At 33.2% G+C, this 17,703-nt stretch overlaps 1 protein-coding gene across 1 annotated transcript in view; it reads left to right on the top strand.

Annotated features, from left to right (window-relative positions):
• The window catches only part of LOC132757581 (glucosamine 6-phosphate N-acetyltransferase-like), a 23,694-nt gene extending 5,991 nt beyond the window's left edge, over positions 1-17,703 (top strand). The window contains exons 2-6 of the mRNA XM_060748897.1: positions 4,537-4,699; positions 8,505-8,567; positions 11,813-11,943; positions 12,690-12,751; positions 15,599-17,703. Of these exons, the coding sequence (XP_060604880.1) occupies positions 4,537-4,699; positions 8,505-8,567; positions 11,813-11,943; positions 12,690-12,751; positions 15,599-15,743 (564 nt within the window). The 3' untranslated portion in view covers positions 15,744-17,703. The remainder of the gene's footprint in view (positions 1-4,536; positions 4,700-8,504; positions 8,568-11,812; positions 11,944-12,689; positions 12,752-15,598) is intronic.

Raw genomic sequence — 17,703 nt, 5'->3', positions numbered from 1 at the left:
TATTTATTTGATTTGTATACAAAATTGTAATTGACTTATTATGAATGTTTTTATTTATCATTTGTCAAATTTGTTTTTTGTTTGCAAAAAAACGTGTTTGATAAAACGTTAGATGTTTGTAAGAAGGTGTTATATACTTGTTTATAATACTTAATCTACCGTATGAAAATTGTCCGTTGATCACTGTTTTACCGTAAATCAATTGTCATCTAAACAATATGTGTTCACATTTGTCTGTAAAGTGCACAATTTGTGGATATTGTCTCTTTTTGTGTTTTACATGCATGTATTCATGAGGAAAAGAGAATGGGAAAAAATCTTTAACCTTCATATCTTTATTATGATGTATATAAAACATTGCACATATTAATTATTTGCATTCAGTTATTGATTTCATTAAAATGTATTCACTTTATCACAATTCGATAAAAATATCATCAGATTTTTTTTTAATAATGTATGTATATAATGTATGTTTTGTTATAAAATTTACGCGGCATCATGAATTCGTGACGCGGCCGATTCGCGAATTATAGCGAAAATTAAAACATCGCGAAAAATACCGGATTTACAGTGTAATTACATACATACATATCTGTGTTCACCAAAGCACTTTCAGCTAAAGTGTTGCTCATTGCAAGCTTATTTGTCTGCAATTTTAAACCAAGCTATGCTGCACAGCGTGTTCTGAACAAAGTCTATATTGTCAGCAGCTTAAGGTGACAACGGAGTCAATTATTACTGAAAATACCTAAAATGAGATTCTTTGCTTAGTAGATTTATCAACCTTTTCTGAACACATTCGTGATTTAATTTTGGAAGCAGTTCGTCCAAAAAATGTGTTTTTAAACGTTTTAAAACGGTACCTGTACCATTTTTATCTGCTATTCGCGTAACCTGTCAATTATCGATAACGCTCCGCCCCCTGTTGAGGCATCAATGAGGGAAATCGGTAGTTCCATATATCCGTGAATTACCCGTCCATACTGGTCCATACTACTCGTAATTCATGTATCGTACGCGTACAAATACCGTACATCTTTTATGAATATCGTCTACCTTATATTAAGCATTTTTATAAAATAAGAAATTGTCGGCCAATGTACGTAACATAATGTATGAAACATAAAATTATGCATAGCGGCCAATCGCACGACCACGTGTTGATTTAAAATATAGTTGCTAAAATATCCATAATGTGTGAAAATAATGTGTCTGTCCCGTTAATCTGATAGATATTACATTGAGTTTATGGACTTTTGTACGGATTCATCGGCTTGCTTTACATTCAACCTCGTTTTCTTACAATGTCAAGTAAAACAACAACAAAAACAGACAACATTTTTTATGTGAACGCCTATATGACTTGTGGTAAGGTGTCCCTGACAAATTTCTAAACCATTTTAGATTGTTTAAGGATGATCATTTCTCTATGAATCAATAAAAAAAGATATTAATATATACTATCAGTGAATGCTCTGAATAAATTGTTCGCCAGTAAATCGAACACAGTACTAATAAACCTGGGACAAAGTATGGAATTTATTGTATATCCCAGTAGAAACTGGATATCTATGCCGTGCATAGATGATTTTCATGATAAAAGAAGTCATAAAGGTCAGATCATAATGATCGAGTGATACCTTTTATTTCTATTATAATATGTCAAGCATTTATTTCAATTTGGAGGAAGAAATATATAATATCTCGTTTTTATACGCCCGTTTGAAAAACGGGACGTATTATGGGAACGCCCCTGGCGGGCGGCGTCCAATTTTGGCCGGAGCATATCTCCTACATGTATGGAGGGATTTTAATGAAACTTCATATAAATGTTCACCACTATGAGGAGCAGTGTCGCGCACATGAACCAGGTCTCTAGGTCAAAGGTCAAGGTCACACTTAGAGCTCATTGAAAAATGCTTGTCCGGAGCAAAACTTCCACATGTATAGAGGGATTTCAATATTACTTGGCACAAATGTTCACCATTGTAAGGCGGAGTGTCGCGTGCAAGATTCAGGTCCTTGCGGCCAAGGTCAAGGTCACACATAGAGGTCAAAGTTCAGATAAAAATATGAAGATGTGTATATGGACCATTTAGTCATCATTTATTGAGGGATTGTAACACAAATGGTCATTATCAAGACTATGGCTGTGATATTTTTTTTTTTTATTGGTATTATTATTTGCCCCAGGGCAATGCATCTTGGTTATGATGGGCAATGCATCATGGTTATCGTGAGCAGTGCTTCATGGTATATTTGTATTAACAATTCATCATGTTTATCATGGACAATGCAGCTTGGTTGTGATGAAATTTTACAAAGCTTTCAGTTAAAGATATACTATGCTCAAATTTCATATTTGAAAATATTTATAATTGCTACACAGTCTCTTTGTAAATATAAAATAACTATGTTTTAACTTCACCCAAATTAGATATGTTGTATTTAAAATTCTACACACTTAAGGTGGTTACATTATGAATATATACATGTAGTATCATTAAAAAAACTGACAGTTTAATTTTAAGAAAAGACCAATTTTACTTGACCTGCAATAGGGAACACAGCTTACAATACATAATTTATTCATTCTTTTATTCAAATTGGACATATTCAGTAAGAATTACATAGATTTCAATAAAATTCTTTTATAAAAATATTTTACGCAAGGATGAGCATTGTATATCTTTAAAAAGATTTTAAAAGTTTTACTTTACAGAATGTACAGATAATACAATTGTTAGAGGTCCCTGCAAAACATTGCAGATTATATTCAACTCAAAGGGTTAACATTGAGAAAACTAATAATTAGTCAGCAATGAAAAATCAGTTGTAAAACTATGTAAGTGTCTTGGTAAACAGTAAGTCAAATAAAAATCATAAATCCTGTTGACATAACTCATTTTAAACATGGCTGGTCAGGGTTCAACAGGCTAAAGCTATATAAAATAATAGTTAAATATATTTACCTGTAGATATTTAACAATGAAATTGCTACGGTAACTGAATATTTTTAGGTTAAGGTTTCAAACATTATGGTGACTATTTGCCCAGATTGGTTTTAGCAACTTGTAGCAATTTAATGAAATAAAATGCATATACATTTATGTAAAATAACATGCAAGCTACATCAGCTGGAAATGAAGAATCTCAAACAACTTATCTGAACTGTTTGTTACAGTTATAGTAATATCAGTACATCATGTACTATTTTACAGAAAGATAAATGAGAGCATTGTGACAAATTTTATTTTTAAAAAAAACCTCTAAGTGTAATCTAAACAGGGAAAATATCAATATTTGTATAGAGAGCACTTAATTTCAACATAAATCTGAATGGAATAAGATAACCATGTCAAAACAGGATAAACTGCATATACAGGGAAAATGTTTTATACAATCTGTAACATCTTCATGCTTCTTATCTTTCATCCTGGTTAGGTTATTGTGTCGCCTCTACGGAGTAGTGGCGACATATAGGGATCACTTCTCCGTCGTCTGTCTGTCCGTCTGTCCGTCTGTCCGTCTGTCTGTCTGTCTGTCTGTCTGTCCGTCTGTCCGTCCGTCCGTCACAAAACTTGTCCGGACTACTCCTCATAAACTACTGGTGCAATTTCATTCAAACTTTACAGGAATGATCAGTACCAAGTCTAGTTGTGCATATTGTCAGCATTTTCCGGTTCAATGATTTTTGTCAGAGTTATGGCCCTTTAATAATTTTCAATTTTAAAGTTTGTCCGGACTACTTCTCTTATACCACTAATGCAATTTCAATGAAACTTTACAGGATTGATCTGTAGCTCAAGTCCTTGCGCATATTGCACGGGTTTTTCGGTTGAATGATTTTTGGCCAAGTTATGGCCCTTTGATAAAAAGGTTTTTTTTTCTGTGTGTTGCCAGATACACAAAAGCTTGTCCGGACTACTCCTCATAAACTACTGGTGCAATTTCATCCAAACTTTACAGGAATGATCAGTACCAAGTCTTGTTGTGCATATTGTCAGCATTTTCCGGTTCAATGATTTTTGTTTGAGTTATGGCCCTTTAAAAATTTTTATTTTTAAAGTTTGTCCAGACTACTTCTCTTATACCACTTATGCAATTTCAATGAAACTTTACAGGATTGATCTGTAGCTCAAGTCCTTGCGCATATTGCACGGGTTTTCCGGTTGAATGATTTTTGGCCGAGTTATGGCCCTTTGATAAAAAGGTTTTTTTTCTGTGTGTTGCCAGATACGCAAAAGCTTGTCCGGACTACTCCTCATAAACTACTGGTGCAATTTTATCCAAACTTTACAGGAATGATCAGTACAAAGTGGTTAGTCTAGTTGTGCACTGTCCGTCTGTCTGTCCGTCTGTCACAAAATTTGTCCCAACATGAAATTGGCCATCATGAGGCGACACATGTGATTACTGATCGCTCTTGTTATTAAAGGTTAACTGTTGAGATCTATCTAAAATTTATAAAATTGAAATCCTTTTAAACTCAGAGAAGTTTTAATGGTTTTATTGTTATATTGTATTTTATAGAATGGTATGGAAGATATGGAAGATGTATCATTATTTGATGACAAATTATTAAAGGAGGTAGACTTTACACAATGTAGCAGTACATACAATCCACCCATCTCACCTACCGATCCTGGGGAAGATTTGTTAATGAGATCATTAAGGTTGAGTGATTATGATAAAGGTTTGTACCATCATTGACCATATAACATGCTATCATCGACCATATAACCTGCTATCATTGACCATATAACATACTATCATTGACCATATAACGTGCTATCATTGACCATATAACATACTATCATTGACCATATAACGTGCTATCATTGACCATATAACATGCTATCATCGACCATATAACATACTATCATTGACCATATAACCTGCTATCATTGACCATATAACATGCTATCATTGACCATATAACGTGCTATCATTGACCATATAACATGCTATCATTGACCATATAACATGCTATCATTGACCATATAACATACTATCATTGGTCATAGAATATGCTATCATTGACCGTATAACATGCTATCATTGACCGTATAACATGCTATCATTGACCATATAACATGCTATCATTGACCATATAACATGCTATCATTGACCATATAACATGCTATCATTGACCATATAACATGCTATCGTTGACCATATAACATGCCATCATTGACCATATAACATGCCATCATTGACCATATAACATGCCATCATTGACCATATAACATGCCATCATTGACCATATAACATGCCATCATTGACCATATAACATGCCATCATTGACCATATAACATGCTATCATTGACCGTATAACATGCTACCATTGACCGTATAACATGCTATCATTGACCGTTTAACATGCTACCATTGACCGTATAACATGCTATCATTGACCATATAACATGCTATCATTGACCATATAACATACTATCATTGGTCATAGAATATGCTATCATTGACCGTATAACATGCTATCATTGACCGTATAACATGCTATCATTGACCATATAACATGCTATCATTGACCATATAACATGCTATCATTGACCATATAACATGCTATCATTGACCATATAACATGCTACCATTGACCATATAAAATGCTATCATTGACCATATAACATGCTATCATTGACCGTATAACATGCTACCATTGACCGTATAACATGCTATCATTGACCGTATAACATGCTACCATTGACCGTATAACATGCTATCATTGACCATATAACATGCTATCATTGACCATATAACATGCTATCATTGACCATATAACATGCTATCATTGACCATATAACATGCTACCATTGACCATATAAAATTCTATCATTGACCATATAACATGCTATCATTGACCGTATAACATGCTACCATTGACCGTATAACATGCTATCATTGACCGTTTAACATGCTACCATTGACCGTATAACATGCTATCATTGACCATATAACATGCTATCATTGACCGTATAACATGCTATCATTGACCGTTTAACATGCTATCATTGACCATATAACATACTATCATTGGTCATAGAACATGCTATCATTGACCGTATAACATGCTATCATTGACCGTATAACATGCTATCATTGACCGTATACAGGGACTACCTTGGACTGAAAATTTAGGGAGAAGTCAAGTAAAGGAAAAATAGGGAGAAGTTTTGAAATATAGGGAGAAGTGATCATCAAATCGAGTTATATCATTGGATTTTTTTTCTAATTTTATTTCACAAAATATACATGTATATCTTTATATGTACATGCATATAAAATATACATGTATATGGCATGGAAAATAAACAAATGTGTATTTGAAAATCGCTATGATGATATTTAATGAAGTACTAGTTGCATTTGATTTACATCAACACAACATTTTTTTTTTTTTTTTTTTTTTAGGTTCAACAGCTTCTGACTCTTAACTTTTAAATGCAATTTATTAATTAGGATGAAAAGTTCTTTAATTCATAATAATTATCCAAATTCTATCAATTTACATCAGTTTTAATGATGAATATTACTATCATAAATGTAATGGTTATAACAAACATATATGGGATATTGTAAATCAAACAGGACATATAGGGGAAATAGTAAATCAAACAGGACATATAGGAGAACTAGTAAATCAAACAGAACGTTAAGGGAATATTGTGAAACAAACAAAACGTACAGGGGATATTGTAAATAAGACACAAATATACGTTTGAGGTAACTTAATTATCAATTAGCTTGCTTTTTATCATCTGCTGCATTCATATCAGGGTCTTTCACAGCTTTAATTTACCGTATAATCAATGCGCTATTTTTAGCGATGTGGATTTCCAAGTGTGAATTCCAAATGTCGCTATGGCCACGCTTCAGCACGTGTGCTAATTATGTCAGATTACACAATTAAATCTGCCTCCAGGCAAAATTATCGTGTGGAGAAATATACATGTCAGACATTTCATAGAGATTTTAGGGCGACTATAATTTCGCTTTTCAGATCATATAGGGCGAAGTGAAAATATTTACGGCGAAGTTTTCGCCTGACTTCGCCCTGAACGCAGTTATGACCCTGCCGTATAACATGCTATCATTGACCATATAACATGCTATCATTGACCATATAACATGCTATCATTGACCATATAACATGCTACCATTGACCGTATAACATGCTATCATTGACCGTTTAACATGCTACCATTGACCGTATAACATGCTATCATTGACCGTTTAACATACTATCATTGGTCATAGAACATGCTACCATTGACCGTATAACATGCTATCATTGACCGTATAACATGCTATCATTGACCGTTTAACATACTATCATTGGTCATATAACATACTATCATTGACCGTTTAACATACTATCATTGGTCATATAACATACTATCATTGGTCATAGAACATGCTACCATTGACCGTATAACATGCTATCATTGACCGTATAACATGCTATCATTGACCATAATAACATGCTATCATTGACCATATAACATGCTATCATTGACCGTATAACATGCTATCATTGACCATATAACATGCTATCATTGACCATATAACATGCTATCATTGACCATTATAACCGGCTGGAATTAAATAACACAGTCTTTGCCACTATAGATCCAGGCAGCTTTACCAAGCTGCATAATTTTGGCCGACTTGAACTTTTCATCTTAATATTTCCCAAGCTAATGGACAGTGTGGATAAAACCATTTTAGAAATTCTAGGGGTTAAGTGATAGTGACTTGATTTTCCTACCAGTTTTACCTGTCTCTGTAGTATTGGCAGCTCATTTATCATATAAGGATAATTACAGGTTTCGCAAAATTTTATCTTTATCACATTTTTTAATTTGTCTATATGATATTAAATAAGTGTTTGAGGAAAAGTTTTCACTTGTCCACACAAGCTGTGGGACAACCTGAGCAATACAGACAATTTATTTTGTCACCCCTTATAATGTTTGGTATTGTTATCTTTTAAACTCAGAATAGACAGTTTTAGTATCTAAAAAGGACTAGCCCATGATCCAAATGTATTGTGGAGTGAAGCTTAATCATTTGTAGAAGAGAACTATTTGAATGTAGACTGAAGATGCATAAAATTTTATAACCATGTTTAATAAATAGTTTGCTATTCATTTACTGTTGTAAAAAAATCACTTGTGAAGAAGCTGATTTAAATGCTTCTTTAAGTACAACGTTTGTAAAGTTCTGGTTCTTGTATAGAAACTGGAATGTATCACCAGTAGTCAAAAATGAAACAGATTTTATATTTTAAAAAGCAACAGATGTTTTAAGATTGACAAAGAAAAAGAACAGAAAATTTAATAAAAAAATGATTTTTTTTGCAAACATATTAAAATAAAATTATGAAATAAAAAATAATGTTGGTTTTTGTTTAATTAAAGTACATGTACTGTGATTTAATAATTATGTTATTATGTTATATTGTTGTTTGACTTTTTTTTAAGGATTTATGGTGCTTTTAAAACAGCTTACAGTGGTTGGGGATGTCTCCAGAGAACAGTTTGAAGGTACTACTAAGTTTAAACATTTTCTTGTTTCATTTCATTCATTATTTTGGTAAAAATTATCACATTTTGTATCATTATAAGTAATTTTGGTTGTAAACTTGTGACCCATAAGTATGGAGACAGCAAATCAAATAGACCGTTGTTTACTAGGGCTTGGGCGAGTATCCGAGTACTCGGATAATCACAAATCAAAGTGAAAAATCAAGTTTGAATATTCGTAAGCCCAGAGATTGTGGATCGCGATCTAATTTTTTTTTATACATTCAATGTTTCTCACACATTTAAAATCAAGAAAAATACAATTCAAGTATAAATTATATGAAGTTTACCTAAATACAATTTGCTGGTTAATGTTACCATGATGCTGAGCTAGGTAGTAATTGGTTTCAAAAAAAAAAAAAAAAAAAATACTCATCCAAAGAATAAAAACATAAACCTTGTTTATATTTTATGTTTAATGTTTAGTATTGTTTTTTGTATTTTTAAATAAACATGTTTTTATAACTAATGTACATATTTTATGGGTGTCTTGATAACAAAAGATTTGTGGTACGATTTGTGTATCGTAAGTGCTGAATCGTGGTTCGGATCGGATCGTCACTTATCCGCGATCCACACCCCTATTGTTTACCACACCCCACTTTATGTTAGGTAGATTTAACTGTCTTTGTTTAAAAGTATAAACAAATTGTATATAAATGCTGTTTGAATAAGATAAGATAAGATATAGTTTATTATCGTGACATGTGCATAAATGACATAGATACATAATATACAGATGAAATAAAAGGCACCCGGCCCTTTGGGCCTATATGTCACCGGGAAATCAATGATGTCATTATTTACATAATTCAATAAAGTTACTTCTTTTATACATAGGATGATCTGAAGTACATGTACAAAATACTGGTAATATATTTTCTTAACGTAGAATCTATTAAACAACTAATTAGTTACTATGTAAAGGTACAAATATATATTGCTAATATGAGCTAGAAATTCTCAATGAGTTTGCGTAAAAGGTACATCGTTTTTACATAATAAAAGTAAGGAATAATAAAAAAGAGTGGTCATATGGATGAAATGTGAAATAGCAGTAACATCGGACTATCTTGATTACATACATGTATAAACACGAACTAATGCTTCAATTAAATAGCAACATACATATCTAATTTACATGTACAAGGAACAGTGAATTATTAAATTTACGTTAACCATACCGAAAAGCAAAAAAAAAAAAGTTCCTAAACATTGTGATCATAGATATGAAATGCAACTAGTAGTGTTGAAACTTCAAAAAACAAAATTGCATATATACTCGCATTATTCCAGTATTTATGCAGCACATCTATTATAGCAATGTAAACATTTAAAATACAAATGCAATACCAGTTATTGTGCAGAAGATACAACAGAATAGATTGAATTACTGGACTTACGTTAAACAAATCGTAAACACATACACAAAAGAGCTAAAGTTCCTTAATTTAACAGGGTGATGGCAGAAATGAAACGTAACATAGTAGAATTTGAGCGACATATTACAATTATTGTGCTTATTATTATACATACATAATTTAGGCGACATATTACAAATATTGTGATTATCATAATACATATATATACATTATTCAAGTACATATCATTATATGCATTTAAATTTGAATATTTGTTATCATTTTTAGCTCGACTTTTCTATGAAAAGGGGAGCTATCCTACTCGCCCCGGCGTCGGCGTCGGTGTCACACCTTGGTTAAGTTTTTCGTACCACCCCACTTTATTTCAGAAGTATTACAAGTATGGCTTTGAAACTTACCATACTTGTTCACCATCATAACCTCCATCTACAGACAAGAGTACATAACTCTGTCAAGGTTTTTGACAGAATTATGGCCCTTTTTTGACTTAGAAAGTGTATTGAGCTTGGTTAAGTTTTTTGTACCACCTCACTTTATTTCAAAACCATTGGAGGTATTGCTTTGAAAACTGACCATACTTGTTTACCATCACGACCTTCATCAACAGACAAGAGGACATAACTCTGTCAAGGTTTTTGACAGAATTATGCCCCTTTTTGACTTAGAAAATACATTGAATATGGGTAAAATCCACTTATTGCCTTAACCCTTTGAGATATTGCTTTGAAAACTTTTAATGCTATTTCACATCATTACCCCCATCTGTACGCAAGAGAAGGTAACTCTGTCAAGGATTTGTTTTAAAAATTAAGGCCTTTTATCGACTTAGAATCTTGGTTAAGTTTTTAGTACCAGTCCACTTTTTGACTGAACTGTTTGAGATATTAATTTGAAAGTTGGAATACTTGTTTACAATCATGATTCCCAAACATGTCCAGGAGAAGGTAATTCTGTCAAAGATTTTATTTGAATTATGGCCCTTAACTGTCAATGTTTTGTATTATAGGCAAGCACTAAAAAACTTAAAAAATCTAAAAAAATTCATTCCTATCCACTTGTTCACTTTACCATAAATTATGTCATAATAAAATAATTCTTCACTAAATATCTTAATGCTCATGGCCATTGTTCACTTTAAAAATACAGAGATTCTTGTATTGCCTTTTACTGCAAAAACTTTTTTTATTGGCAAGCAATAAAAAAGTCGAGCGCGCTGTCTTACGGACAGCTCTTGTTATAAGTTATAGTATTTTACTTTTTTATAAGCTATAGTATTTTACTATATAGAATCTGTAGTAAATACAGTAGACCTAAACTGCATTGATGTATGTTTATTCTGACTATTCTTTGTTTGCAGTCTGACCAGTCAAATTATTATGTACTTTCTAAAATAAATATTTGAGCCGCGTCATGACAAAACCAACATAGTGTGTTTGCGACCAGCATTGATCCAGACAAGCCTGCGCATCCGCATCGCTATTAGTTTCTCTACTTGTAGTAGGGTAAGTAAGCGAACAGCATGGATCCTGATCAAGCTGCGCAGATGCGCAGGCTGGTCTGGATCCATGCTGGTCGCAAACGCACTATGTGGTTTTGTCATGGCACGGCTAATTTATTTATTGACAATTTTGAAACTGACGCAAAAGACTTGCCACTGATAATTTGAAGTCAGAAGTATATAAGTAAAATTAGATGCACCATTTATCAAAGGGATGCTTTGAAATGCTGGTTGACTGCATATTTTAACTTTGGTTAAGCTTCATGTATTTTTATGTACATAACATGTTTAACATTACATTAAAATTTAATTACTTACTATTTCAGCAAGGTTTAATAGTATGTTATCATGTAAGAATGGTTATTACATTGTTGTAATCGAGGACAAGACGTGCAATCTGGTTATAGGTGCAGCTACTTTAGCAGTTGAACAAAAATTTATACATGAATGCTCAAGTGTAAGTAAATTTATTAGATGATAAATATTTTTAAGTCTTGCATCTAGGGGAGTGTAAACTGAAGTGAAATTTTAATTTTATTTTTTTATTTGGTTTTATAGTTTTGAAGTATATCCTGCTCATTATAGAGTAGACATTACTCTTTGAAACTAAATATCTGATTAACTGAAGGTATTCACTTGAATATGCCACAGATTAAGACTTGTAACTTTAGACTTGATTATCACCACAGAGTCATTCCCCTTTATGAACTGAGAAATTAGTTGATTTATGAAGCTAGGACTGCTGACTGCAAGCTATTTTTTTGGTTTATACAGATTTTTTAAGTTTGATTGTGTAGGAGGCTATAATTTTATAGACACACTTCCGAATCTGTTCCTGGAACCAACTAGTACTGAGCAATGAGTGTAAAGTTTCTTGCTCAAGAAAAGAAAGACTTGCTCCTGATGGGGTTTGAACCCATGTGGCTAGTGATCATTAGATTGCTAGTCTGATGTGTTAAACACTCAGCTATGTCGCCACTATTTTTAATACTAATAGATATTTGAAAATGTATTGTTGTAAAGCTTTGGGGATTGGGAATTGTAGTGATCTAAATTCTGATATTTTATATTGGTGATGAAAAAGAGAAAAAAGTATTGTATTATATTTGTTTTAGTACATGTACATAATGAGCAATATTATCATATACTTTCATAAAGCATAATAATAGCAAGGATATATTGACCTGTTTTATTTCATTACAGAGAGGTAGGGTAGAGGATGTTGTCGTAGATAAGAAATACAGAGGGAGACAGCTGGGCAAATTGTAAGAATTGATTTTATAATTTAGATAAAATGTTTGATTAGTGAAAAAATAACAAAGACAAACAGTTATATACACTTACATAGCAGGGATGTTGTAGAAATAGGTCAGTGATTTATGAATTGTCATAGCTGTCATAGAATCTATGTGAAAATAATGCAGATGTTACCATAGAAACAGAATTAATCTATTAATATTAAATGCTTGCGGTCAGTCGATTTTCACCAAACCTGTTTTAAAAGACACCTGGAGTTATGTTCCATTTTAACAGATTTGTACCAACTTGTACAAGGTTGTGTCATAGATTTTTCTTGTCCATAATTATTTATTAGATTTTGGTGGTGATATCACCATCTTGGTGGTTATTGCAAATTTATGTGAAAATTTATGAACATTTGTATTACTGTCAGACATTGAGTCTCATGGTCAGCAATGGTCAGAAATCATGTGAGATAAGTAACGGGTCACTTTCAAAGAAATATGTTTGTAATTACTGGTTAGCTATCCAGGAAAGTCAAATAAATGGACTGAATACTAAGATGTGACCAATATATGTAAAAATCAGCATAAAATTTAAAAATAGAGAATCAAACAAACAAGACATCTTTGTAAATGGAATTTTAATCTGGTTATTATGCCCCCACTTCGAAGAAGAGGGGGTATATTGCTTTGCACTTGTCGGTCCGTCCCGTCCGTCGGTCCGTAGACCAAATGGTTTCTGAGTGATAACTAAAGAACCCTTAGGCCTAGGAACTTCAAACTTGGTATGGTGATTGGTCATGACCAGTAGATGACCCCTATTGATTTTGAGGTCAAGGGGTCAAAGGTCAAGGTCATATTGACCTTGTAAGCAAAAACAGTTTCCGATCAATAACTAAAGAACCTTAAGGCCTAGGAACTTCAAACTTGGTGTGGTGATTGGTTATGATCAGTAGATGACCCCTATTGATTTTGGGGTCAAGGGGTCAAAGGTCAAGGTCACATTGACCTTGAAGGTAAAAATGGTTTCCGATCAATGACTAAAGAACCCTTAGGCCTAGGGACTTCAAACTTGATATGGTGTTTGGTCATGATCAGTAGATGACCCCTATTGATTTTGATGTCAAGGGGTCAAAGGTCAATGTCACATTGACCTCTTAGGTAAAAACGGTTTCCAATCAATAACTAAAGAACGCTTAGGCCTAGGAACTTCAAAACTTGGTATGGTGAATTGGTCATGACCAGCAGATGACCCCTATTGATTTTGGGGTTAAGGGGTTCCCAAAAAGGTCAAGGTCACATTGACCTTGTAAGGTAAAAACAGTTTTTTCCCGATCAATAACTTTTAGAACCCTTAGGCCTAGGAACTTCAAACTTGGTATGGTGATTGGTCATGACCAGCAGATGACCCCTATTGATTTTGGGGTTAAGGGGTCAAAGGTCAAGGTCACATTGACCTTGTAGGTAAAAACGGTTTCCGATCAATAACTAAAGAACCCTTAGGCCTAGGAACTTCAAACTTGGTATAGTGATTGGTCATGACCATCAGATGACCTATTGATTGTGGGGTCAAGGGGTCAAAGGTCAAGGTCACATTGACCTTGTAGGTAAAATCATTTTCTGATTTATTAACTAAAAACGCTTAGGCTTAGGAACTTCAAACTTTGTGTGATGATTGCTCGTGACCAGCAGATGACCCCTATTGAGTTTTGGGTCAAGGTGCAAAAGGTCAAGGTCACATTGACCTTCTAAGTAAAAATGGTTTCTGATCAATAACTAAAGAACGCTTAGGTCTAGGAACTTCAAACTTGGTATGGTGATTGGTCATGACCAGCAGATGACCCCTATTGATTTTGGGATCAAGGGGTCAAAGGTCAAGGTCACATTGACCTTGTAGGTAAAATCCGTTTCAGATTAATAAACTAAAAACGCTTAGGCTTAGGAACTTCAAACTTTGTATGATGATTGGTCGTTACCAGCAGATGACCCCTATTGAGTTTTGGGTCAAGGTGCCAAAGGTCAAGGTCACATTGACCTTCTAAGTAAAAATGGTTTCTGATCAATAACTAAAGAAACGCTTAGCGTCTAGGAACTTCAAACTTGGTAATTGTGATTGATCATGACCAGCAGATGACCCCTATTGATTTTGGGATCAAGGGGTCAAAGGTCAAGGTCACATTGACCTTGTAAGTAAAAACGGTTTTTACTGATCAATAACTAAAGAACGGCTTAGGCCTAGAAACTTCAAACTTTGTATGATGATTGGTCATTGCCAGCAGATGACCCCTATTGATTGTGGGGTCAAGGGGTCCAAGGGTCAAGGGTCACATTGACCTTTTAGGTAAAAACGGTTTTCGATCAATAACTAAAGAACGCTTAGGCCTAGGAACTTCAAACTTTGTATGATGATTGGTCATGACCCAGTAGATGACCCCTATTGATTTTGGGTCAAAGGGGTCAATGTCATATTGACCTTGTACTTAATGACGGTTTCTGCACCAATAACTCAACAACTCAAGTTGCCTTTGGTTGATATTTTTTATATTAAACTAAAAATGCTTTTGGTATACACATTTGAAGGTCTTATGTAATATAACAACTTGGCTGTCATTAATGAGGCCTACATGATTCATAAAATTTATGCATATATTATTTGGTAAGATTTGTAATAACTTAAATTGCTGCACACAACCTATGGGGTCACAATAATTATTACCTTGTGACTAGTCATGACCAGTAGATACTAGATAACCCTTATTAATTGTTTGTTCACTGGGTCAGAAGTCATGCATAATAACCTGATCACATGACTAATTGGCTGCCGATAGGGGGCATACATGTTTTACAAACATATCTTGTTTCTTTTTGCAGATTGTTGGATTATTTAACTTTACTAAGCAGACATGTAGGATGTTATAAAGTCTCACTAGAATGTAAAGATCCTGTAGTGAATTTTTACTCAAACTTCGGTTTTGTGAAAGAGGAGGGACAGAACTACATGTGCAGGAGATTCTGACGAAGATACTGACTAGTGTATGTTGTGATAGTTTTATAAAATGTTTGTAGCAGTGGGAATCACTGTTTTCCTTTCTTGTTGATTACTGCAATACATTATATTATGGGCAACAAACAAAAAAAATCACCACCTATTTGTAAGGTTTTAAACTTATGTATGATATATTTGTTTCATGAATTTGTGGTAAATTTTAAACATATCAAGTTAGATTATCAAGAATGAAGATTTAAATGTGCAGGTATTGCTGCTTGAAAAAATTCAACACAGTAATGCTCTTACTTTTAGATAAAGATAAAAGTCTGTGTACGGGGTTCTTTGAAGAAGTTGGAGGTTTCTTTTGTTGTTAAGTATAAATTGTAAGTTATGACTTATGTCATCACTCAGTAGCTTGTGTCAATCATTTATTTGTTAATTATTATTACATCACCTTTTGATGTAATTGACTTTTTTATGCACCCAATTTTTTTGGTGTATTTTGTCTTGAGTCCTTCCAGCAATTTAGTTTTGGGGGCATTGTCTGAGGGTTGCTGAAGCTGGCTTGGCATTTTAATATTATAAAAATAATATCTGGAAACATCCACCTATGTTAGCAATATTTTGTTTTTACTGCTTTCATTATCAATTTACAAATACAAAATGTACAATGTACCTGGAAAAACCTGAAGAGGAACATGTTGGTGAAATTTATCTTGAAATCTTTTAATTTATAAAAATTTATGCAAAGTTCTTCATTACATATTCAAATTTTGATGTTTTAATTCATTTATGACAGGATTAAAAAGAGATGTCTGTATCTTGATGTAGATACATGTTCTTTATGTTAGCTTTCCTTTTATTTTGATGAGAAATTTAAGCAAAAAATTCTTGTTAGTTAAGAGTGCTTTTTTATGTGGAGTAAAAAATTTAGGGTTGCCAGTTAAAGATTTGGTTGGTAAAAAATCATAATAACAGAAACTACATTTTTGTTAGTTTTGTAAGCTTTTGTATGTTTTGTTGTACACACATTTGAATGTAATCATGTAGATGTTTTATTTTAAATTGTTAACACTATGTTAGTATAGATCTGTAAGAATGGTGATTGAGGTTTTTAAAACCTGTACTTGGCTGTATTGTTTTTTACAACTTGTACAACATTTTCAATTTTGCCGTGTTTGGCTTTCTTTAGGGATTCTGTTTTTCTGTATTTTACATACACTCACTTGTTATTTGGTTATGTATGTTATGAGGTAATGAGCTTTAACTATTATACTATCACATGATTAGAATTGTGCATAATATTGCTGTTACAGTCACTGTTTGTCAGACTGAAACTTGTTTATTTTCTGTGATTTTTAGCTCACCTGTCAAAAAGTGACAGGGTGAGCTTTTGTGATGGCTTTTCGTCCGGCGTCTGTCCGGCGTCCATAAACTTTTACTTTAAATGAAATCTCCTCATAAACCACTGAGCCAATTTCATCCAAACTTCACGGGAATGTTCCTTTGGTGGTCACCTTTAAAAATTGTTCAAAGAATTTAATTCCATGCAGAACTCTGGTTGCCATGGCTACCGATAGAAAAAACTTAAAATATCTTCTTTTAAAAAACCCAAAGAGGTAGAGCTTAGATATTTGGCATGAAACATCTTCTAGTGAGTGTCTATCAAGTTTGTTCAAATAAAAGCCCTGGGGTCAAATTGGCCCCGCCCCAGGGGGTCATTGATTTTCCCTATATGCATATAGTAAAAACTTAAAAAATCTTCTTTTAAAGAACCCAAAGAGCTAGAGCTAAGATATTTAGCATGAAACATCTTCTAATGGGTGTCTACCAAGTTTGTTCAAATAAAAGCCCTGGGGTCAAAATTGGCCCAGCCCCAGGGGGTCATTGATTTTCCCTATATGCATATAGTAAAAACTTATAAAATCTTCTTTTAAAGAACCCAAAGAGCTAGACCTAAGATATTTAGCATGAAACATCTTTTAAT

The sequence above is a fragment of the Ruditapes philippinarum genome, unplaced genomic scaffold (assembly GCF_026571515.1).
Source record: "Ruditapes philippinarum isolate M1 unplaced genomic scaffold, ASM2657151v2 ctg2001_1_1_1_1, whole genome shotgun sequence".
NCBI classification, from domain to species: domain Eukaryota; kingdom Metazoa; phylum Mollusca; class Bivalvia; order Venerida; family Veneridae; genus Ruditapes; species Ruditapes philippinarum.
Note: the sequence above shows the minus strand (reverse complement) of the source record. Positions and strands in the feature narration are given on the sequence as shown.